The 24461-nt window shown below is 39.2% G+C and overlaps 1 protein-coding gene across 1 annotated transcript; it reads left to right on the forward strand.

Annotated features, from left to right (window-relative positions):
• Positions 1-8999: 8999 nt before the first annotated feature.
• LOC122429741 (placental prolactin-related protein 3-like) lies at positions 9000-17817 on the forward strand. Its single transcript, XM_043450338.1, has 5 exons — positions 9000-9054; positions 12483-12664; positions 14954-15061; positions 16817-16996; positions 17626-17817. The coding sequence occupies exons 1-5, from the start codon at positions 9000-9002 to the stop codon at positions 17815-17817; spliced, it is 717 nt and encodes a 238-aa protein (XP_043306273.1).
• The last annotated feature ends 6644 nt before the right edge of the window (positions 17818-24461 follow it).

Raw genomic sequence — 24461 nt, forward strand, 5'->3', positions numbered from 1 at the left:
CAGATTTCTTTCTTCCTGAAGTGCACCAAACCCTTGTCTCCTTGTTTATCACAATGAGACTAAGACCAGCATTGATATAAAAATTGCTTTATAAATTATGAAGTTTTGAAACAATTTCAATCACGATTATTTATTTATATGCCAAAATATACAAAAGATGGAGTGCAAAGGAAGACATGAGAAATGCTAAATGCTTTAGATTGCTTACCTTTAAAAAATTATGTTCAAGATCATTTAATAATCACATCAAAGTGTACTAGGAATTATTCAACTAGAAAGGTTTCAAAGTCCATGGAAAATGGAAAACAAAGCATGGAATGACTTCAAGTTTCAAGGTATACATAATAAGAAATTTCAACAATCTGGGTTGTTGAGACCTGGGGTGGATCATTAGAGGAGACTGTGGACTGACTTCCCAGGAATTGTATAAGGATCAGAATGGTCACCATCTGATGTGGTTCCCACCCTGTAACCAAGCAAAAAGACTGAGAGAAATCAGGTCACCCCAATCCTATTTTCTAGTTCCAAAATTTGATGAAAGCATTAATTTTTTAAAACTCTTAAGCAAAGTCCCATTAACTTTAATACAAACACTTAAATTTAAAAATGCAAAATTTCCTACAGAATGGAAAAGTAGTCAAAAATTCCAGATATTGTGGTAACAAATAATAAAAATATCTTCTCAAATGCAACACATGGACACTTTAACAGACGCCTTTTCAGATGAGACTTCTGTTTATAGACACCCCCAGAGGTTCAGAATTCAGAGGTGGTGACAGCAAAACAAGAGCAAGTTTCTCGGTTTTTGCGTGTAGCCCGACAAAGTCTTAATGATCTGAAGTGTCCAGAAAAAATATATATATATTTCAGCCACATGAAAAATGTCAAATCTTTCAGTGACTGGTCTTTATAAACACTGTCACAGACCTTCCACACAAAATTTAATAACTTCCTTGTTAGAAGATCCTTCAGCTACTCTTTATGTATATCTGTATGAATATATTGATGTCTATGTATTTATATTTGTTGAATATTTTTATTTTAAGAAAATGAAGGAAGAATGTTAAAATTCTCTTCTGATTTGAAGGTTTTGTGTGGGATTTTCACTTTATTCATTCACATTTTACTCTGAAAAGTAGAGAATTAGAGCAAAAAGATAAGTCTAATTTTTTTATTTTCAGTCACTGGAAAATGGGAACCTGACTTTCCTTTGCATGCCAGTCATGTAGTGTGTGTGTGTGTGTGTGTGTATGTGTGAGAGAGAGAGAGATGGGCATATGTATGCAAGCATAAGATAGCCATGGCTGCTCAAAGCAGCCTGAAAAATTTCATACACCACTGATCTAGTCCTGACAAGAGGAGTCCAGCTTGGAAAATAAAACCTCTCCCTCAGTGCTACCCTCAGCCTTCTGTATCTCCTTAAAAACACAAATGATACAGGGGGAGGCTTTTATTTCACACAAGCAGCTTCAAGTGTAAGGGACTTTGTCACCTCTGGGGACTAAGCACCCAGTTATAACATTTGTATAGAAGCTGACTTGTTAAATTTGCCCTCAAAGAAAAGAAACCAACCAAAGCGCTAGAAAGTGGAGAAGCAGGGTCCAGTTAAAAGTGAGGCCAGAGGCTGAGGGGCTATTCATCCACTGATAACTACTTGACTATTAATCCTTTTGCTTAAGTGATATTTAAGCATCGAAAAAGTCTCCATTTTGCCTTTCTCAGTAGATACTGCAAAGTTTTTCCTTTTCCTATGTAGACAACAACATATATAAATCATATGTCATGAATAGTGACCAGCAAGCAGATTAAGAGTATTGTTTGAGACAGAATTGGCAAATAAAACTGTAAGATATTTAAAGTATATAACATGAGATTTTGATAGATGTATATATTATTTTTTAAATTTATTTTTAATTGAAGTATAATTTCTTTAAAATGTGTTGTGCAACGATGTGAGTCAGCCATAAGTGTACATATACCCCCTCCCTCTTGAGTCCCCCACTCGTACCCCGTCCCGTTTCTCCAGGTGGTCACGCAGCACGGGGTGAGCTTCCTGTGTCATACAGCCACTGCCCACCAGCTGTCTGTTAATATTTTACAGATGGTAATGTACTATGGTGCAATGCTACTCTTTCAATTCAACTTGCCCTCTCCTTCCCGCATTGTATCCACAAACCTGTTCTCTGTCTGTGTCTCCCTTCCTGCCCTGAAAACAGGTTAATCAGTGCCATTTTTCTAGATTCCATATATACATTAATATACAATATCTGGTTTCTCTTTCTGACTTAGTTCACTCTACATAACAGGCTGTAGGTTCATCCACCTCAGCTCAAGTGACCCAAATTCGCTTCTCTGTGAGGCGAATTAAAATTCCCTTGTATAGATGTACCACAACTTCTTTATCCATTCCTCTCTCAGTGCACATCTAGATTGCTTCCATGCCCTGGCTATTGTAAACACTGTTGCAATGAATTTTGGGGTACACGTGTCTTTTTGAATTATGGTTTTCTCAGGGTATATGCCCAATAGTAGAATTTCTATGTCATATGGTAGTTTTGTTAGGACTTCCCTGATGGCTCAGCAGCTAAAGAATCTGCCTGCAATGCAGGAGACACAGGAGATGGTTCAATCCCTGGGCCAGGAAGCTCCTCCGGAGGAGGAAATGGCAACCCACTCCAGTATACTTGCCATTTCCACCTACCCCTCTGCCATAGTGCTGACCCTCATTTACATATGTATTAGAAAGATTTTCTCTTTCTATTAACTTAAGTAACATAGCTGTCATCTGACATATTTACCTTTTATTTTTTGAAGAGAACACAGGTAAGTTCCACTCTCTTGCTGCTGCTGCTAAGTCGCTTCAGTCGTGTCCGACCCTGTGCGACCTCATAGACGACAGCCCACCAGGCTCCTCCGTCCCTGGGATTCTCCAGGCAAGAACACTGGAGTGGGTTGCCATTTCCTTCTCCACTCTCTTAGCACCAATTATACAACACAATTTTATCAGTTATAGTCATCATGCTACACATTAGATCCTCAGACCTTATAATTTTCACATGTTAAAATGTATAACCTTTTACAAACCCATCCCTATTTCTCCCATTCTCCAAGCCTTGGCAATCACTTTCCTCCACTGTTTCTGAGTTCCACGTTTGTTTCTTTTTACATTCCTTACAATTGAGATCATACAGTAACTGTCTTTCTCTAACTTGTTTCACTTAGCATTAAGCACTCCAGTTTCATCCATGCTGCCACAAATGGAAGAATTTATTTCTTTTTTAATGGCTAAATAAAAGTCACACACACACACACATTATATCACATCACATAGTTTAAATCTCTTCACCTGCTGACAGATATTTAGATTGTTCCTATAATAGATTGTTTCTAGGCTACTGTGAATATTGATGCAATGAATATGTGAGCACAGATTTCTGTTTTAGAAATAATTATTTCATTTCCTTTGAATGAAATATATATATTTCATTCATATATATATTCATATATACTCAGAAATGAATATATATCCAGAAGTGGGATTAGTGGCTACATTAACAATTCTTTGTAAAATTTCGTGAGAAATTTCCAGAAGGTATTCCATGGGAGTGGCACCAATATACATTCCTACCAATAATCCATTAAGACCTCCATTTTCTACACATCCTCAGCCACACTTATCTCTTACTTTTTGGTAAAAGCCATTTAAATATGAGTGAGGTGGTATATGTTGTACTTTTGATTTGCACTTCCCTGATAGTGATGTTGAGCATCTTGTCATATACTTCTTGGGCATTCTGTATGTCTTATTTCAGGGGAAAATTGTCTATTCTGTAAAAAACAGCATGCATTTTGTATACAGTATTGAATATATAAAACTCAGTTACTTACCCACACACCAAAACAAATAACAGAAATACAAATAATCCCATTTACAATTGCATCATCAAAAAAATAAAATACGAAAAAATTAATTTAAAAGGTGTTGAAAGATCTATGTATGAAAACCTTCAAGACACTTATGAAAGAAATATTTAAAAGACACCAAAAGAGACATATTTCATATTTATTGACTGGAAGAGTTAATATTCTTAATACATCCATACTTCCCAAAGCTATCTATATATTCACTGGAGTCTCTTTCAAAATTCCAAGGTATTTTTCACAAAACAGAAAAAAAAAATTCCATAACTTGTATAAAACTCTTGTTGTTCAGTTGCCAGGTTATGTCTGACTCTTTGTGACTCCACAGCCTGCAACATGCCAGACTTCCCTGTTCCTTACCATCTCCTAGAATTTGCCCAAGTTCATGCCCATTGAATTGGTGATGCTTTCCAACCATCTCACCCTCTGTCAGCCTCCTTTTCTTCTGCCTTCAATCTTTCCCAGCATGAGGGTCTTTTCCAATGAGTCAGCTATTCACATTAGGTGGCCAAGATATTGGCGCTTCAGCTTCAGCATAGTCCTTCCAAAGAGTATTTAGGGTTGATTTCCTTTAAGGTTGACTGGTTTGATCTCCTTGCTTTCCAAGAGACTCTCAAGAATCTTCTATAGCACCACAGTTCGAAAACATCAATTCTTTAGCACTCTGCCTTCTATATTGTCTGTCAAGCTCTTACATGTGTACATGACTACTGGAAAGAGCATAGCCTTGACTATACAGACCTCTGTCGGCAAAGTGATGTTTTTGTTTTTAATACACTGCTTAGGTTTGTCATAGCTTTCCTGCCAAGAAGCAATCGTCTTCTAATTCAATGGCTGCAGTCACCATCCACAGTGATTTTAGAGTCCAAGAAGAGGAAATTTGTCACTGCTTCCACCTTTTCCCCTTCTATTTGCCATGTAAGTGATGGGACCAGATGCCATGATCTTAGCTTTTTTGATATTGAGTTTTTATTTATTTATTTATTTATTTTTTCCAGTGGGTTTTGTCATACATTGATATGAATCAGCCATGGATTTACATGTATTCCCAATCCCGATCCCCCCTCCCACCTCCCTCTCCACCCGATTCCTCTGGGTCTTCCCAGTGCACCAGGCCGGAGCACTTGTCTCATGCATCCCACCTGGGCTGGTGATCTGTTTCACCATAGATAGTATACATGCTGTTCTTTTGAAATATCCCACCCTCACATTCTCCCACAAAGTTCAAAAGTCTGTTCTGTATTTCTGTGTCTCTTTTTCTGTTTTGCATATAGGGTTATCGTTATCACCTTTCTAAATTCCATATATATGTGTTAGTATGCTGTAATGTTCTTTATCTTTCTGGCTTACTTCACTCTGTATAATGGGCTCCAGCTTCATCCATCTCATTAGGACTGGTTCAAATGAATTCTTTTTAACGGCTGAGTAATATTCCATGGTGTATATGTACCACAGCTTCCTTATCCATTCATCTGCTGATGGGCATCTAGGTTGCTTCCATGTCCTGGCTATTATAAACAGTGCTGCGATGAACATTGGGGTGCACGTGTCTCTTTCAGATCTGGTTTCCTCAGTGTGTATGCCCAGAAGTGGGATTGCTGGGTCATATGGCAGTTCTATTTCCAGTTTTTTAAGAAATCTCCACACTGTTCTCCAGAGCGGCTGTACTAGTTTGCATTCCCCCCAACAGTGTAAGAGGGTTCCCTTTTCTCCACACCCTCTCCAGCATTTATTGCTTGTAGACTTTTGGATAGCAGCCATCCTGACTGGCGTGTAATGGTACCTCATTGTGGTTTTGATTTGCATTTCTCTGATAATGAGTGATGTTGAGCATCTTTTCATGTGTTTGTTAGCCATCTGTATGTCTTCTTTGGAGAAATGTCTGTTTAGTTCTTTGGCCCATTTTTTGATTGGGTCATTTATTTTTCTGGAATTGAGGTGCAGGAGTTGCTTGTATATTTTTGAGATTAATCCTTTGTCTGTTTCTTCATTTGCTATTATTTTCTCCCAATCTGAGGGCTGTCTTTTCACCTTACTTATAGTTTCCTTTGTAGTGCAAAAGCTTTTAAGTTTCATTAGGTCCCATTTGTTTAGTTTTGCTTTTATTTCCAATATTCTGGGAGGTGGGTCATAGAGGATCTTGCTGTGATTTATGTCGGAGAGTGTTTTGCCTATGTTCTCCTCTAGGAGTTTTATAGTTTCTGGTCTTACATTTAGATCTTTAATCCATTTTGAGTTTATTTTTGTGTATGGTGTTAGAAAGTGTTCTAGTTTCATTCTTTTACAAGTGGTTGACCAGTTTTCCCAGCACCACTTGTTAAAGAGGTTGTCTTTTTTCCATTGTATATCCTTGCCTCCTTTGTCAAAGATAAGGTGACCATAGGTTCGTGGATTTATCTCTGGGCTTTCTATTCTGTTCCATTTGATATTGAGTTTTAAGCCAGCTTTTTCACTCTCGTCTTTCACCATCAGCAAGAGGCTCTTTAGTTCCTCTTCACTGTATGCCATTAGAGTGGTATCATTCATATATCTGAGGTTGTTGATATTTCTCCCAGCAATCTTGATTCCAGCTTTTAGGACTCATCCAGTCTAGCATTTCACATGACATGCTCTGCATATAAGTTAAATCAGCAGGATGACAATATTCAGCCTTGACGGACTCCTTCACTAATTTTGAACCACTTTATTGTTTCTTGTCTGCTTCTAACTGTTGCTTTTTGAACTGCATACAGATTTCTCAGAGGACAAGTAAGGTTGGTCTGGTATGCCCATCTCCTTAAGAATTTTCCACTTTGTTGTGATCCACACAGTTTGGTGAGGTCAATGAAGCAGATGCTTTTCTGGAATTCCCTTGCTTTCTCTATGTTCCACAAATGTTGGCAATTTGATCTCTGGTTCCTCTGCCTTTGCTAAACCTAGCATGAACATCTGGAAGTTCTGAGTTCACAGAATGCTGAAGCCTAGCCTGGAGGAATTGAGCATAACCTTACAAGCATGGGAGATGAGCGCAACTGTTCAGTGGCTTGAATATTCTTTAGTACTGCCATTTTTGGGAATTGGGATGAGGATTGACCTTGTCCTTACCTCTGTCCACTGCTGGCTTTTCTATATTTTCTGACACATTGAGTGGAACACTTTAATAGCATCATCTTTTAGGATTTTAAATAGGTTTGCTGGAATTCTATCACCTCCACTAGCTTTATGGGCAGCAGTGCTTCTTAAAACCCACTTGACTTCACATTCCGGAATGTCTGGCTCTGAGTGAGAACATACACCACTGCGATTATCTGGGTCATTAAGATTTTTTGTATAGTTCTTCTGTGTACTTTCTCCATCTCATCTTGGTCTATCCTGCTGTATTAAATCACAAAATACCAAAGTGTCAAAGTGATTTTGAGGAAGAAGAACACAGTTCGATACTAGGGTTGCTGATTTCAAATTGTATTAGAAAGCTATAGTAATCAAAACAGAATGATTTGCTTCTGGCACGAAAACAGACACATCAATCAACAGAGCAGAACAACAAAGCCAGAAAGAAACGGACACCCATATATTGTCCGTTAGCTTATGAAAAAGGAGCCAAGAATATCCAGTGGGGAAAGGACAAGCTTTTCAAAAATTGCACTGGGAAAACTGGATAGTTCTATGAAAAAATGAAACTGTGCCCCTGTCTTTCAGCATACACAGAAATCAACTAAAAAGGGGTTACAAAGTTGAACATAAGACTTTAAGTGATTAAACCCCTAGAAGAAAACATTGAGGTAATCTTCTTGCCATCAGTCTTTGCAACGAGTTTTTGGGTTTCACATTAAAAGCAAAGGCAACAACTGCAAAAACAAACCAGTGCCACCACATCAAACTCCAAAGAAAGGAACATCAACAAAGTCAAATGCCAATTTACAGATTGACAGAAGATATTTCCAAATCATATATTTCATAAGGGCTTAATATCCAAAAATACATGAGACATACAACTCAAGGGCAAAAAACCCCAAATAATCCAAATTTTTAATGGAGCATAAGAACAGTAAGAGTTTCAATAAATCTGAAGATTAGACTGTAGGTGAGAGACAAAGCAAGGTTTTCCTTTTATAACAACAAAAGCCTGTACCTTCCTGACATTACTTTCTTCATCTCCACTCACTTGTTTGACAATTACAGTTCACAGTGTACATTCTTCAGTCAATAGAAATCACCGCACAGTGAGCTATAATATGTACTAAGAACAGTAGCACTTGGGGAAAAAAAAAAACAAAACTAATATTTGCATACTTACTAATGATGCATATCAAAAGGAAGGTAATTTCCAGAGTTCACCAATCTATTGTTTTCTATATTTCATTTCAAAATTGAGCCACCTAGTAAGGAAAATGAGTTAAGAGATCTCACTAACATATAGATAGAAAATCAGTTTTAAATGGGAGCATTAATTGATTATAATTTGGAGGTAATTTATTACTACTGTTGTAACTGTAGTCCTTCTGGTTTTCTAGTGCATCAGGTTAATAATTTATTACCAATATTAATAGCAACATAGGAACACATAGTACTAAAGTGATAGTGAATAGAGAAAGACATAGAATATAGTAGGCAAGAAGTGAAAGTGTGTGAAGTCAGCAATGGTAGTAAAGGACATTATTGCCTTGAGAGGAAGGAAGGTTCCCAAAGTTTCTTGAAACCCCAAGAACGAGCCAGATGTGAGGAATTAGCTTAATTTGTAAACCAGAAACTCTACCAGAAGAAATTTAAGTTCATAAAAATATTATGATGCTAAAACCCACAATTTAGACAGAGAATAGGGTATGGTAGGGTATATAGACATTCAAAATTCTCCATTGCTTAGTGCATCAGGCACTCAAGGACCACCCTCACTGAAGTCTTTCTCTATTGCTCAACCTACAGGTACCACCATGCAGAAAGAGATAGCTCTACTCCACAGGCAATTGAACCCTACTTTTATGGCCTCGTGGCTTTCCTTAAGAAGCATTCGATGCAGCAGATTTCCTCCATCCCATCCCATCCGGTTGACTCCCCATGATCAACAGGACTTCTCACCCTGGGATCATTCTGCAGTCCCCATGGCTCCAGCTTCCAGCTTCCGTGGACACCAGTGGACTTACAACCCTATCCGAGGTATGAAAGGCAGCAGCATGGCTTGTCTATGTGGTTCTCACTCCGTTCAGACGGTCACAGGTTAGTTAGTTCACTCCCCAACAGCTTCAAATGACTCCCCCATTCCAGTGGACGGCCATGGACGCGGGGATCTCTCTCCTGCGCATCAGCTCCCTCAGCCCCAGGTGCAGGCTGGTCCCACTTGCTCTCCTGCTTCTTTCCCCTTCCTCCTTGTCCCTTCTTTCCTTTGTCCTACAGAGTTTTGTATGGATCCGGATATTCCTTCTCAGTAGTCAGGGAGTCCTGCCAGTATTCACCTGGTCTTCTGTGAGAACTGCTGTGTCTTCAGACGTTCTTGATGCATCAGTGGAGAGAGGTGTACCCAACTCCCACCTACCCCTCCGCCATCTTGTCCACCCCAATTTGTGCATGTATTAGAAACGAGTTTCCCTTTCTATTAAGTAACATTGCCATCACCACACATGTTTAAGTTTTGCTTTTTGAGGAGAACACAGGTAAGTTCCACTCTCTTCAGTTGAGTCAGTCATTCAGTCGTGTCCGAATCTTTGTGACCCCGTGGACTGTAGCACGCCAGGCTTCCCTGTGTATCCCCGACACCCAGAGCTTACTCAAACTCATGTCCGTTGAGGCGCTATGCCACTCGATGACGTCCACTCTCTCAGAGATTTTTTTTTTTTTTTAGATTCTTTACAATTGAGATCATATTGTATTTTTCTTTCTCTGGCTTAGTTTACTTAGTGTAATGCCCTCCAGTTTCATCCATGTTGCCACAAATGGAAGCATTTCTTTCTTTTTCTAATGGCTAAATAATATTTACCTATATATGTCACATCACATTGTTTAATTCATCCACCTGTTGAAAGCTACTCGGGTTGTTCCTATACCAAGACTACTGGGAATAATGCTGTAGTGAACATAGGAATACAGATCTCTCATTGAGACAATGATTTCATTTCCTTTGACTATATATCCAGAAGCACGACAATGGATCCCATAACAGTTCTCTTTTAAATTTCTTGAGGAACCTCCACAATATTTTTCCATGGGAGTTGCACCAGTATACATCCCTAACAACAGTGCATAAGCACTCTTTTTTCTCCACGTCCTCAACAAGATTTGTCATTTCTTAAATTTTTGGTACTAGCCATTCAAACAGGTATGAGGTGATATCTCTTGTGCTTTTGATCTGCATTTCCTTTTTTTATTAGTCTTGCTGAGCATCTTATCTTATACCTCTTGATCTTCTATATGCCTTATTTGTTGGAAAATCTCTATTCTTTTTGTTTCCCATTTATTTTTATTAGTTGGAGGCTAATTACTTTACAATATTGTAGTGGTTTTTCCCATACATTGACATCACCTAATTTTAAATAACCATTTTATTCTTAGATGCCATGCCCCTTTAAACTAACTAAGAGTAGAGAAAACCCAGTAAATGCTGATATGCTTAATTAAATTACCACTCTTCTGGTAAATTGTAAAAAGAATCATGTTCATATCTCATTCAGGAGGATAAAATCTCTATTTTATCAGTTCTCTTGTCCATACTCAACTCTTGCTCACTTCAGTCTTAAATTCTGCTAACTTAAAAAGGATGGACAGGAAAAGTAATATTAAAATCATGCTTGCAAGAGTCTATGATTTTATGCTTCTATTGGCCAAAGGTAAGGCTAGGAATAATTTCTGAAATATTACGATACATCATGGAAGCTTGAAGGTCTAGTTCTACTATCAAAGAGGAGATGTTTGGAGATGGTTCAAAACTAAGCCCCATGGATTGTCAGGATGTACTCCCGACCAGACAGATAAATTTTGTCCCTAAAGAGTCAAAGTCAGGAAAGGCAGACCTTGTTCGCAGAGCCAATGACGTTGTCTTGGGTGCTGACCAGGTAATATCTTGTTTTACCATTTGGAGATTTATTTGCTATTTTCTCAAAGAAACAACCGTAATGAGAAGATTAAAGATGCATAAAAGTAGAAGAGGTGTCAAGTTGCCTAGAAAAAATGCTAACCAGGAGAACCAGGCCTCCACACTGATAATTGTCAAAGATTTTACTGGTGAGTGTTTTATAGACATAGCAGAACAAATGGATAAAACCAGTGCTCTAGGGTCACTGCTGTTTTGCAGTCAAAGACAAAATATTTTTCTCTTTAAGCAGAGTCATCACAGCTCCTGATGTGGTCCTGGTTACACACACACAGACCGAGAGCCCACAGGCATGTGTGATGTGACATCAGGAAGTGGACAGATGACTGCTTGGTGCCCAGTCACCAATTACTTGCCCTCATCAAGGCACTGCATCCTCATTAACATAACTTGATGATCATAGTGAAGATTGAGGCTATCTCACAGGGTTACTGTGAAACACACATTTTAAGATGTTTTAAAGCTTTTGGGAAAGTATCAAAAACATGCATGGGGTTATGAAGGTGAGTTAGTAGACCCAAGGTACAGTACCTTTTTCTCTGAGTGTTCTCTCTGTACTCAATAGTAGCGATCAGTCAGTCATTTGTTTACTCTTACCCCAGCGTGATGGTAAACCACACAGATCAACTGTACACTTCTTGTCATTTTAGTATCTAAAATTCAAGCATTAGTCAATGTAGAGTGAAAAAATTACAAACTCCTAGAGGGCCTTGCTGGTCAGAGTCTGCAGAGTTCCAACATTAAACTGTCTTAAAAGAATGGCCTAAATTCCATATATATGCATTAGTATACTGTATTGGTGTTTATCTTTCTGGCTTACTTCACTTTGTATAATGGGCAATTTAGAAAGATGGTAACAATAACCCTATATGCAAGACAGAAAAAGAGACACAGGTGTATAGAACAGACTTTTGGACTCTATGGGAAAAGGCGAGGGTGGGGTGATCTGAGAGAATAGCATTGAAACATATATATTATCAAGTGTGAAACAGATCACCAGTCCAAGTTGGATGCATGAGACAAGTGCTCAGGGCTGGTACATTGGGATGACCCAGAGGGATGGGATAGGGAGGAAGGTGGGAGGGGGGTTCAGGATAGGAAACACATGTAAATCCATGGCTGATTCATGTCAATGTATGGCAAAAACCACTACAATATTAGCCTCCAACTAATAAAAATAAATGCGAAAAAAAAAAAAAAAAAAAAAGAATAGCCTAAACACTCTGGCTCAGAATTAAGTTCCAAATGTTTGCAGAGCACAGAAGTACTTCTGGGAGCAATACAAAATGCAGGGAGTAACCTACTTCTCCAACTATCTATCTGTGCAAATATCATCATCCAAATTTACACAGAAGGTGCTCCTTCTTCCCCACCCCAGCTACTACAGCACCAACTCCTGCTCAGAGCAGCAGGGAAAGAGAAGGCTTCCCTCCACAGGATGGAGTTGATAACCTCAGGTGACCCGATCAATTCAGAATGGCTCATGTTTTTATTTTAGCAGGGTCCTGCCTGCTCCTGCTGCTGGTCATGTCAAATCGGCTCCTTTGCCAAGGCAACTTATGCCCGTCCTGCGATCCTGACACGTTTAAAATCCCCCTGAAATCCCTTAAAGCGCTGTTTACCCGTGCCTTCGGGCTGTCCCACGACATCAACAACCTTTCCACTATGATGTTCCTTGAGTTTGTAAGTACTGTGGTGGTGGTGGTTTAGTTGCTAAGTCGTGTCCGACTCTTATAACCCTGTAGACTGTAGCCTGTCAGGCTCCCAGAAGGTACCTCTGCCTAAGTGACTGGGCCATACTGTCCTTTAAACAAGAAAGTTGCCTCAACCAAACTTCAATTAACATACTCTGTAGGTCAAAGATGCCGTCAGCTCATAAGATGTGGAAATCAAAGAAAGGATCAGTTTTGTGAAATCTCAAAGATTCCTTAGAAGTGCAATAACTTTTTCAATTTCCTTTCATTCATTTTCTTTTTTAAATTTCCAAAATAAATGATTTTGTATTTGTCAGCTAGGAATGCCATAAAAGAATACAATAGACTCAGTGGAATAAACACTAGAAATTTATTTCCTCACAGCTCTGGGGGCTAGAAGTCCCAGATCAGGCACCAGCAAGGTGAGGTTCTGGTAAGAACTCTTTCTTCCCAGGATGGCTTCTCCGTGCATCCTCACACAGGGTGGGGGTGGGGAAGAGAGACAGAGGAAAGGACACACAGACACAGAGACAGAAGAGAAAATTCTCTGGTGTTTCGCTTCATGGAAACACTAAATCTATTGGATGAGTGTTCCAACCTAAGAGCTCATTCAACCTTAATGGGCTTTGCTGGTGGCTCAGATGGTAAAGAATCTGCCCGCAATGGGAGAGACCTGGGTTCTACCCCTGGTTCTGGAAGATTCCCTGGAGAAGGGAACTGCAAGCCCCTCCAGTATTCTTGCCTGAGAAATCCCATGGACAGAGGATTCTGGTGGGCTATAGACCATGGCGTGTCAAAAAGTCGGAACCCTTTTCAAAACAGTGTACTTTGGCAATTCGAGCTCTAACACATGAATTTGAAGAACACACATTCAGTCCATAATACTACCTGACAGAAAGCAGTTTTAGGTGGGATTGGGGAAAAGGAAGCATGGTGATTTTCTGGTCCTTCACGGCCTCTCTGGGCTTTCTTCTCCAGGCTCAGAGTAAATAGCCAATAAATGAGAACTGCTTTGTAGTGAACTGGGTGGATGCAACATGTTAAACAAAGCCGAATCCTGGTCACAAAAATGAATATTAGTAGTTTTTTTAATGCTACAAATTATTGTTTTAAGATTTGCAGTGAATAGGTTTAGAGTTATAGTAGAAGGGGGTTTACAATTGGAAACAATTATTCTCTTTCTGATGAAGGTATTTGAATGTTAAATGTTAATTCTTTTAGGTCAATCAAGGAGCACAAAGTAGAGAAGACAGCTAATAAAAGGCGGTGCTAAAGGTTTCTATTAAATTCCCGTAGTTCTTTGTACTCACTAGTTTTTGTTTCATCCTCCATTTTTGACTTTCTATTTTTTTTTCCAACTCTTCCAAGTAATCTCTTCAAATGTTCATGACTTTCGCTAAAGATTAGTTTTTCTCTATCAATGTGTTAGCTAGATTTTTCTACTCTTATTATTCTCAGTCCATTGCTTAGTATTTCCTAAAACTTTATGCCCTGTTTTTCTGACGTACCATTTTGTCACCATAAACAATATTGTATTCTGCACCTGGGGCGAACACTAAGCTTTTTGGTGAGTGGGTTCAGAGATAAGTCAGAGTCATTACTGCGTTACTCCTTATAAGGATATATATTGGCTCTAATCCACAGTAAACAAGAGATTAAATGGTTAAATATAGGTGCATTCTAAGTCACTTCAATTGTGTCCACCTCTTCACAACTCTACTGACTGTAGCCCAATAGGTTCCTCTGTCCATAGGATTCACCAGGCAAGAATATTGGAGTAAGCTGCTGTACCCTCTTGCAAGGGATGCTCCTCACTTAGGGATCAAGCCTGAGTCTTCCTATATCTCCTGCATTGGCAGGAGTGTCCTTTACCACTACTGTCACCTGCTGCTGCTGCTGCTGCTAAGTCACATCAGTTGTGTCCGACTCTGTGTGACCCCATAGACGGCAGCCCCCCAGGCTCCCATCCCTGGGATTCTCCAGCGTCACCTTGGCAGCAACAAATATTTGTACATATGTACTATATTTGGTTCAAATAATAAAATAAATAAAGATAATAATAAAACAGAGAAGGGAAAAGTTTGAACTTAGAAAAGCTAGATGTAAAATCATTTTTATAGAAACAATGTATAGAAAAAGTAGGAAAAGAATGACTTTCAAATTTTGTGATGCCTCCCCATTAAAAAAATTACAAGTCTATCAAACATGTTAATGTTCTGGTAATGGTTTCATCTACTGAATGCCCAACAACCCTAACTAGTTGCCTGATCACTTTCAGGATGAAAATTATTCCCAGGGTAATCCGGAGTTTAATAATGCCACTGATTACTGCCACACCAATCCCCTCCATGCTCCTGAAGAAAGAGAAAAAGCCCAACAGATGAACGTGAGTCTTTCACCTGGGTTTTTCACTGGATCAAATGAGACAGTATGTAGCTTACCAGGCTTCAGATTATTAGAGGTAATGGTAACTGTACATGAAGAAAATGGTGGAGGAAACATAAGCAACTGAAGAGAAATTATATTATGCAGTTGAAGAATGAATGAAATCAAGGGATGACTAAAGATCTGTAGTAGCAAAATAAAAAACAGATCTATAAATTGTCCATGCAGACAAGTTTAGTTCAAGCAATGCATTAGACACAGGATTGCAGCTGTTATACTGTACGAAAACAGGAAATGAATGGGCAAGTCCATGTGTAAAACATGATTGTAAAATTCATGAATATGTAAGAAACACACCCCGGTTTTGAGTACTCCCTGTTACTAGTGACTCATACGTGGGAGTCCTATACTGCACCACTCGAGCCAGCGCGTCTGCCTTTCAAGGCTCTCCTGATTCTGCTTCTCCTTCTCTGACACCTCCTCATTCATCATTCTCAATGACTCCTCTGTCACCTTTAATTCTTAATTTGTAAGTCTCCCCCACAATGGCCTATAAAACATTGCTTTGCTTCTCATGGCCGCAACAATTGCCTCTGTTCTGAGGGCAACACAGTTTACATATCAAGCCTCAATCATTTATGGCAGCTCCAAATTGTCACCGTTATAATCTCTCCTTTCTGATTTCCTGCATTATCCTTTGTCCTAACATTATTTAAAATACTTTCACATGCATCCTCCCTTAAAATACTATCTTCTCTCTGTACAACTTTCTTAATGATACCATCGTTATTTTCCTCTGTTAAGCTCATTAATAATGAGGATAATCAGGTAAAGGTAAAGGTCAAAGAGGAAGAGGAGGAGGGATTTTTCAATAAGCTTAAATTTAAAGCTTGTTGAGAGTTACTACATAGCCATATATTTTACAAGCACTTTATGTGCATTACTATGTTTAATCCTACTGAGTACTCTCTTTTTTACCACTAAAACAGTTCATGATGTAAAAAAATCAAACATATTAACTAGAGATCTTCGGCCCCTGGGATTTTCATACTCAATTCTGCTAGTAGTAGTGAACTAGGGGGGAAAGCCCTCCATTGTGAATCCCACTGATGCTGTTACTAAAGACAACGCTGTGCCATTTTCTGCCCGGACACATGTCAACAAGACAGACTCTTCTGATGCCAGCTTGGGGGCTGGTGTTGGGATCAACTGAGGAAAGAAAGCCTGTTTAGGAATGTCATGTCTTCTTCATTGTCTCTTTGTTGTAATATCATAAAACAAATTACCAATCAAAAATCAATACAAATGACTCATCTGATTCATTAATACGAAAGAATCACTGTGTGACAATGATGTGGGCATAGGTAGAATGCCTCTTTCCTAGGTCAGGTACTGCAGGCACATATTGACTTGCCATAAAATACTTAGATTTCTCTCATGCAAATATGAAAACATAAAGGAACTCACTGAGTGGTGGTAGAATATCAGAGGAAAAAAGAAAATTTTTCATGTTATAAATTAGAACTCATCAGAAGAATTAGTTCCTAAAATAACCTAGATTTTTAATAATTCAACTAAGTGTGAACTAATAGCTTACATTTTATAATTTTGCAACTTTTACAACCTTCAAAAATCTCTGCATACACATAAGAACAACCAAGAGTATTTTAGGTCAGCTGCTCTGAGCAACGATCACATGTTACCAAACCACTGAATTATGATTATTTTAATGAGACTGTTTCTTACATTTGCTTAGAATGAAGACCTTAGTAAGTGGATCCTCATGTTACTATACTCCTGGGATATTCCTCTGAATCATCTAGTCATGGACCTGCGAAATATAAAAGAAGTCTCAAATACTACCCTATCAAGAGCCAGAGAGACTGTGAAAAAAGTACAAAAACTTAAGCAACTCATAGAGAGGCAATTCAACCAGGTGAGCATCCTGCAGAGGGCTTCCTCGCTTTGTTCGTGATTGAAGGAGGTGACCTCTGTAATGTGTAAGGTATTTTGAAATAGCTCATTTTCTAAGAAAAAGATTCAGGACTTCTGTATTCTAGACTGGTACTACATAAAGCAGGAGCCTAGTCATTCATAGTGATAGATTCAACTGTAAAGGAATCAGAATTTCACTGCAAATTTTGGCATGTGCAGCCTTCCCTGCATTGCACACAATTCCACCAAAAGTTTGCCTCTTCCTGGGCACAGGTGGTTGAAATAATATCAAGAGTAAGAGAACTAGAGAACAGAATTTCCAAGATCAGCCTTTTCTTCAAAGTATCCTAGGACAGCTGCTCTTGAAGTTCTACTTGTCTTCTTTCTCTGTTCTCCTCAAATCAAAGGATGAGAGTGGGAAGGAAGAAAAGAGAAAGTGAAAACTAAACTTGAGTTATGTATCTACTTTTTGGATTGCTAATAGTGTTCTCATAGGCTGGCTCCAAAATCCATATTTAGACAGTTTTATATTTGTATGTATTTCCCAATCTTAATTTGATTATTACAAGGGACAAAGATAAGCAAATACTAATAAAATGCATAAGAAGTCATTATCTTTTGGGTATTCAGCTTATTTTTCCAGCTAGGAAGAAGATGGTCGATACTCACATTTACTGGACAGAACTTCAATCCCTGACGTCCAGAGATGAAAATATACGTCACCATGCATTTTTTATCCTGTTCCGGTGCCTGCACAGGGACACACGTAAAGTTGACATTTACACCAAGATCATGGCATGCCGAATCCACAACGTGTGCTAAATCCACATCCATCCCATCCAGCTCTGAGATGGTCCTAATGATCTATCCCATAGCAAGCTTCTTTGAAATTTACAGCTTTTTAATGCATGCTCTGTGAAATGGGTCTCCTCTTAAAAAAATAAACACAGACTCTGTAGAGATGTCAAAATCTAAGAGGGTAGTTTGTTAACATTTCTTATTTTCATTTAATATAAAATCAAAAGAAAATCCACCCTTAAAATGGAGAGAATGAAGCTCCTATTAAAATTAGTCACAAATAGCAGAAGTTGACATTACAAAGAACACCATTAAGAGATTACGTAAGAATCACAGAAAATTATTCTGGGTCAATTTATTAGAATCAAAGTATTAGACAATTGTTCATGGTTCTGGTCATGCTACCAAGAAGACTGAATCCTCAGGATTCTTTATGAAAGCCAGCCACGAACTGTCACAGTGTTACACCAGACAGGATCAGTGCTTCGCACCTTTGTACAAATAGCATGAGGTTTACTGAACTGTGTGAAGATTGTTAGGATGCTGTCTTAGTCCTTCTGGGTTGCTATAACAAAATATCACAGTCTTATAAACAATGGAAATGGATTTCCACAGCGTGGTCATGCAGGGTCCTTTCTGGTCACACACTTCTTATTGTATCCTCAAATGGGGGGAAGGGCTCGGGAGCTCTGTGTGTCTCTTATATAAAAGCACTCATCTCATTGAGGAGGCTCCATCGTTATAACTCCATCTCCTCACAAAGGCCCCACATATGGATACTATAACCATGGGAATCAGGATTTCATCATATGAAGTTTCTGGGAGACACAAATGTTGAGACCATAGCAGATACAAACGTGAACTGGCATCATCCTCCAGTGGCTGTCTTCACCCACACTCCACTGCATCCTCATTTTCTGCATCACATTGCAACCATTCCATACATTCTAATGACTTGTGACTAACTCACAAGTTCAGGTCGGTCAAGTGTCAACTCCATCTCAGTTCAGTTCAGTTCAGTTCAGTTACTCAGTCATGTCTGACTCTTTGTGACACCATGAATCATAGCACACCAGGCCTCCCTGTCCATCACCAACTCCCAGAGTTTACTCAAACTCATGTCCACCGAGGCGGTGATGCCATCCAGCCATCTGATCTTCTGTTGTCCCCTTCTCCTCCTGCCCCCAATCCCTCCCATCATCAGGGTCTTTTCCAATGAGTCAAATCTTCGCATGGGGTGGCCAAAGTATTGGAGTTTCTGCTTCAGCATCAGTCCTTCCAATGAGCACCCAGGACTGATATCCTTTAGGATGGACTGGTTGGATCTCCTTGCAGTCCAAGGGACTCTCACGAGTCTTCTCCAACACCACAGTTCAAAAGTATCATCTCATATTCAGCCTATTCAATGTATCCCTCTCCCCTGCTGAGGCCCAGGGGACCTACCAGGAAGCACCGATGTGTCCATTTCTGCAAGGTTCCTCCTCTCTCCCTCTCTGGATCTTCATTCCTTGGGCCATGTTGGAACAGGGTAGATGGTAACGAGATGGGAAAGTTCTGACATCACTGACTTACATGGTGCTCTTGTAGCCTTCTCTTGGTCCAGACGGACTGACCTGAAATTCCCCCTGAATGACACGTGTTTCTCTTGTGGGGGATCCTTGTGATTACCCCGGACATTCACAAGTTGGGGATCCCCAATGCCATAGTTTCCTTTTTAATCAGGGGAAATATTCTGGTCCCCACAGCTCACCACCCGCAGTCATCACCACAGCCTCTCTGTCTCCCTCACTCTGCAAGCACCATCTGGAGAAAATTAAGTAGCCCACCGTCAGCTACCTACTAGCTGACCCACAGGAAACCCATGTATCATAAACACTCTGAACAATTGAATGGCAGAAATACTGGTGTGCATCTATCCCTGCCTGGGGCTTCAGGACAAATATCCAACTGGTCACACAGACACCGAGTAGATCAGAAAGCTGGATTTAAAAACACATTCATCTGAGAAGTGAGACCATTCTCTCTTCCTTTTAGAGTAACTTTTCTTGTCATTAATTATTTGGCCTTACACACAAGCCCTCGTAGGTCCCTAAATTATAAAATCCTCCAAATAGACTGAGTCTCTACTGAGAGTGGAGCAGTGTGACTAGATTAGGGTTGCTCAGCTTGTTCAACAGCCTCCAGACAACCTGGGATGAGGGCCAATCTCTTGACTGGCTCTCCTAAGAAGTCAGTGATGTTGCTGGGCTGGTTGTGCAGCATCTTTAGGGCTTTACAAGTAATTCCTAGTAACAGAAAATGGGAAATCAAAAGATAGAAGGGAAAGGCAGATGAGTAAGAGAGAAGGAAGAGAAAGAGAGAAGGAAGGAAAAGCAGCAACGGGAAAGTGAGTCAAGGACTTGGGTAGTCAAGGATGAAATGCTGTTAGAACACTTTATTTTTAAGGACCCAAATATATATGCTTTTTTTTTTAAATATCCTAAGAGCAAATATCTCATATTCCCTTTTGTTTCCATTTTCTCCCTTCTCTTCTTTTTTCTGAAATTGTCCTTTATATAAGTATTCCTTTGTTTGTACTAATGGCCATTTCTAGAGATGAGCAAAGCTTGGCAACTCTTCAGGCTAGAATCCAGTCAAATTATCTTCTTTTAGGCAAGACACCTTTCACCCACATACAGGACACTGTTCAGCAAAACCAGCCTCTTCCCTCATAGCCAGGGTTATTCTTGCCTGAGTCTTGCCCCTGCCTCTACCTGGGATGACCCAAACCTTTCAGAACATGACAGAATACTCTGCCCCAAAGCAATCTATCAATCCCTCCTTTGGCTCCTTCATGCATGTAAAGTGTCAGCTTTCTTGTATTTTCACTTTCTTCTTCCAAAAGGTAAAAGACCTTGAAAAAACCCTGTAAGCACTTTCTAAGTCATTTACTGCCCCAAACATCTAATTCTATTGTGTTGCTTGCTTAACTTTCTTTCCTTCAATGTCTAGATATTTCCAGCACAGAGGATGGTATTTATTAGAGGGAAAATTTTCAATAAGTGGTACACTGCAACTGGAAAAAAACATACACTCACCAATAGACCACACATATCTTCATGTATTTGTCTCATAAAATTTATTTCCAGCATGAATTTAGGACTTTACATCAAGAACAGAGGTGGTGACATTGAGAATGCTGTCCTTGCCTGACAGTGACATATAAAGTGAATACTGTAGATTTCAGACAATATTGAACAGAGCCAAAGATATTCTACAGAGTCAGTCAGGAATAGACAAGGAGGGGATATTTGGACAGGATTTAACAATCACTCCCTTGCCACCCAGAAAGCATCGATTTCCCCCCTTTTACAGATTTCCATGTAAGATTACATTTGAAGAAATGGCCCTGCTATATCAAGAATAATAGCAGTGGTTACCAAAGGGAAACAAACAAATGAAGAACCTTTGAAGTTCACTGACCTTATAGATTAGTAAGTCACATATCATGGACATAGTGAGGAGTTAAACTGAAGTTTGAAAAAGTCTCTATTTTCCAGAAGCAGGCCCTCAACTTGTGGAGAAGGAGGGTGATATAAACACACAAATTACTATATTGCAAGGGTAGAGTGAATAAGAATAAGATGTGATGCCAGCACGGTGCTACAGTAGATTGAAATAAAGCTATGAGCCATCAGAGTGTGTCATAGGAGTGACGCAAATGGGGTGGGTTTATGATGGAGTTTTGAAAGGTTGATGGGATATTGATGTGGAAAAATAGGAAAACTATATATCTGTCAATTCATTTAGGATCATCTATGAAGTAAGGATCTCCGACATCCTAGATCAAGGCAACTAAGATATTAATACATATAGCATTATAAGGTATCAGTGAATAATCAAGTCTGACAAAAACACAAGAAATGTTCACTTTTTACCATTCATGTTGTATCTTTCATGATTATGCTCCCATGGTATACTGTATGTATTATGGTAGGGTTAGAATGGAGAAATACTTGTATGGATTTTTATGCATTAGGGAGAATCATATATGTCAATTTAGAGAGTTTGTCTTTATTCTACAAAGCAACAGGAAAGCAAGAACATTAGTCCAGGAGAGCAGAATGTCCAGAATTAGAAAAGAGAAACTTTACTGTGCACTGGGGAGTTGTGGCTATTGAGGTGGGTAGAGAAAAAGAAAGAGACCAGAAAGTGCTGGGAATATTATGACACTGAAAGTCAAAGAGGGCTCTGCCAAGTGAAAAGAAGCAAAGGATGTGAGAGATACAGGAAATGAAATAGATCTTGACCGCATGCAAGGAATGAGGCAGACATAGGAGTCAAAAAAGGCATCCATCAATATGGGACTAGTTGAGTCAATACATGAAAAGTCAGAGAGAACGGAGGAGATAAATTAAGGTTTTATCCAAAAGCATCTGAGCTCTATTTTCCTGTATTTCATCAACTTAGTACCAGAAGTCACCAAAAAAAGTTAAGGTTCTGCAGCAAATGATAGAAATATGTACTCTACAGAGCCTCTACTAGACCCTCTGGAATACCAGAAGCAAAGCACGACTACCCAGTGATAACAAGCAGTAAGTCTCTAGTCACTTTCAACACTTAAGTAAGACATACATTGTAAAGAATAGAGGATGAATGGAAATAAAATGGAAACAACACATACCTTTACAGAGCCAGCCTAAACAAAACCTAAAACCTAACCAAAATAGAGGTAACGGTCTCCTTAATCATGTGTCCACTTTCTCCAAGAGTTCCTCATTCCTTTTGCCTGAATCCTCCCTTGTTTACTAACCCTTCATTGCCTTACTCTCAGCAGATGGTCAGCTAATCACTAATCAAATAAATAAACAGTATTCACTCCTCAGATATATTTGTACTGATGGACACGTCAAACTGAACAGCTTTCTAATCCCCTGAAAGTAAAACTCTAATACTGAAAGGACTCCTCCCCAGCCTCTTTCCAAAATGCCCAGTGGGCAGCAGTTGCGACTCTAGCTACTTAGACATCTTCTGCTACAATTATAACCTATGTGTATAGTGAAGACAGGAGACGGATGAGGCAATGAAAGATGCTGAGAAAGACAAGCATGGACAAGTGGAAAAGATAGCATAAGCCTTAAGCACAGATCTCTGCATCCCATATCGTGTGTGATGGGAGCCAGGTGGGCCTAATTAGGGGTGAATTTTTCAAGAAAGCTCTATATGAATTGGCACTGAGAAGTTTTATTCAGCTCAACTGTTTCAACATGATTCTTTATTCTAAGTCTCAGAGCCACTTGTCTCATTTAACTGCACTAAGTCATAAAGGAAATATATTTATTGCCTATTTGAACACTACTAAGAAAACTTAGGAGAAGGAAATGGCAACTCACTCCAGTATTCTTGCCTGGAGAATCTCAGGGCCAGAGGAGCCTGATGGGCTGCTGTCTATGGGGTCGCACAGAGTCGGACACGACTGAAGTGTCTTAGCAGCAGCGGCAAGAAATCTTAAAACTTCTCATCACAAGAAGAAAATTGTAACTATTTCTAGAGATGGATGTTCACCAGACTTATTGCAGTGACCATTTTGCAATATATATCAAGTTTTAATTACATTGTATACCTGAAACCAAAATAACATTATATGTCAATATTATCTATGTATAATGATATCTGAAACTAAAAGCTTTATTTGTCAATGTGACCTATGTATTATGATCATATAATCATTATGTTATATACATAACACATATACATACCTTCAGTTAAGTTCAGTCACTCGGTCATTTCTGACTTTTTGAGACCCCAGGGACTGCAGCACATCAGGCTTTCCTGTCCTCCACCATCTATCTCATGGAGCTTGCTCAAACTCATGTCCATCGCATCGGTGATGCCATCCAACCATCTCATCCTCTGCCATCGCCTTCTCCTCCTGCCATTCATCTTTGCAAGCATCAAGGTCTTTTCCAATGAGTCAGTTCTTTGCATCAGGTGGAAAAATTAATGGAGCCTCGGCTTCAGTATCAGTCCTTTCAGTGAATATTCAGGGCTGATTTCCTTTAAGTATTGACCAGTTTTATCTCCTTGCAGTCCAGGGGAACCTCAAAAGTCTTCTTCAACACCACAGTTCAAAAGCATCAATTCCTCGGTGCTCAGTTCCCTTGTGGTCCAGCTCTCACATCCATACTGACTACTGGAAAAACTATAGCTTTGACTAGATTTATAAATTTTATTTATAAATGTTTATGCTTATGTTTATGCTGATAAAAGAAACAGAAACATGTCTTAACCTTGTAACATTAACTGCAGAACAGCTTATTTACAATAGCTAATTGAAATCACAAAATTTTGAAGCCTATAGGCCTGCCTAGTACTCTGCTATTGGTCATTTAACCAATTGACCATTGACTTAATTCCTTAAGAATTCTTACAGGTGCTTAGTTTACATCAGTAAACAAAGCAGGCAGACACTTATCCTCATGGAACTTACATTCTAGCTGGGGGAAGACAGATATTCTTCAATCAACATGAATCCAAGTACACTAAATGGTATGTTAACAGGTGATCTGTACTATGGAAAAAGAAATAGTAAAGCAGAGGACAGGCTTTAGGGAATAAAGGTGAAGAAAGGGAGGTGATTTAAAGAAAAACAACTTAGACCACACTGAGGGGAGCAAACATGGTTTCTT

Source organism: Cervus canadensis, chromosome 28 (assembly GCF_019320065.1).
Source record: "Cervus canadensis isolate Bull #8, Minnesota chromosome 28, ASM1932006v1, whole genome shotgun sequence".
Classification (NCBI taxonomy): Eukaryota; Metazoa; Chordata; class Mammalia; order Artiodactyla; family Cervidae; genus Cervus; species Cervus canadensis.

Bases quoted from the DNA above. Each gene is read 5' to 3' on its own strand.
- LOC122429741 (XM_043450338.1), top strand. From the start codon at position 9,000: ATGGCTCCAGCTTCCAGCTTCCGTGGACACCAGTGGACTTACAACCCT. The intron at 15,062-16,816 runs GTGAGTCTTTCA...ACATTTGCTTAG, and splicing joins AAAAAGCCCAACAGATGAAC to AATGAAGACCTTAGTAAGTG. The intron at 16,997-17,625 runs GTGAGCATCCTG...TTGGGTATTCAG, and splicing joins TAGAGAGGCAATTCAACCAG to CTTATTTTTCCAGCTAGGAA.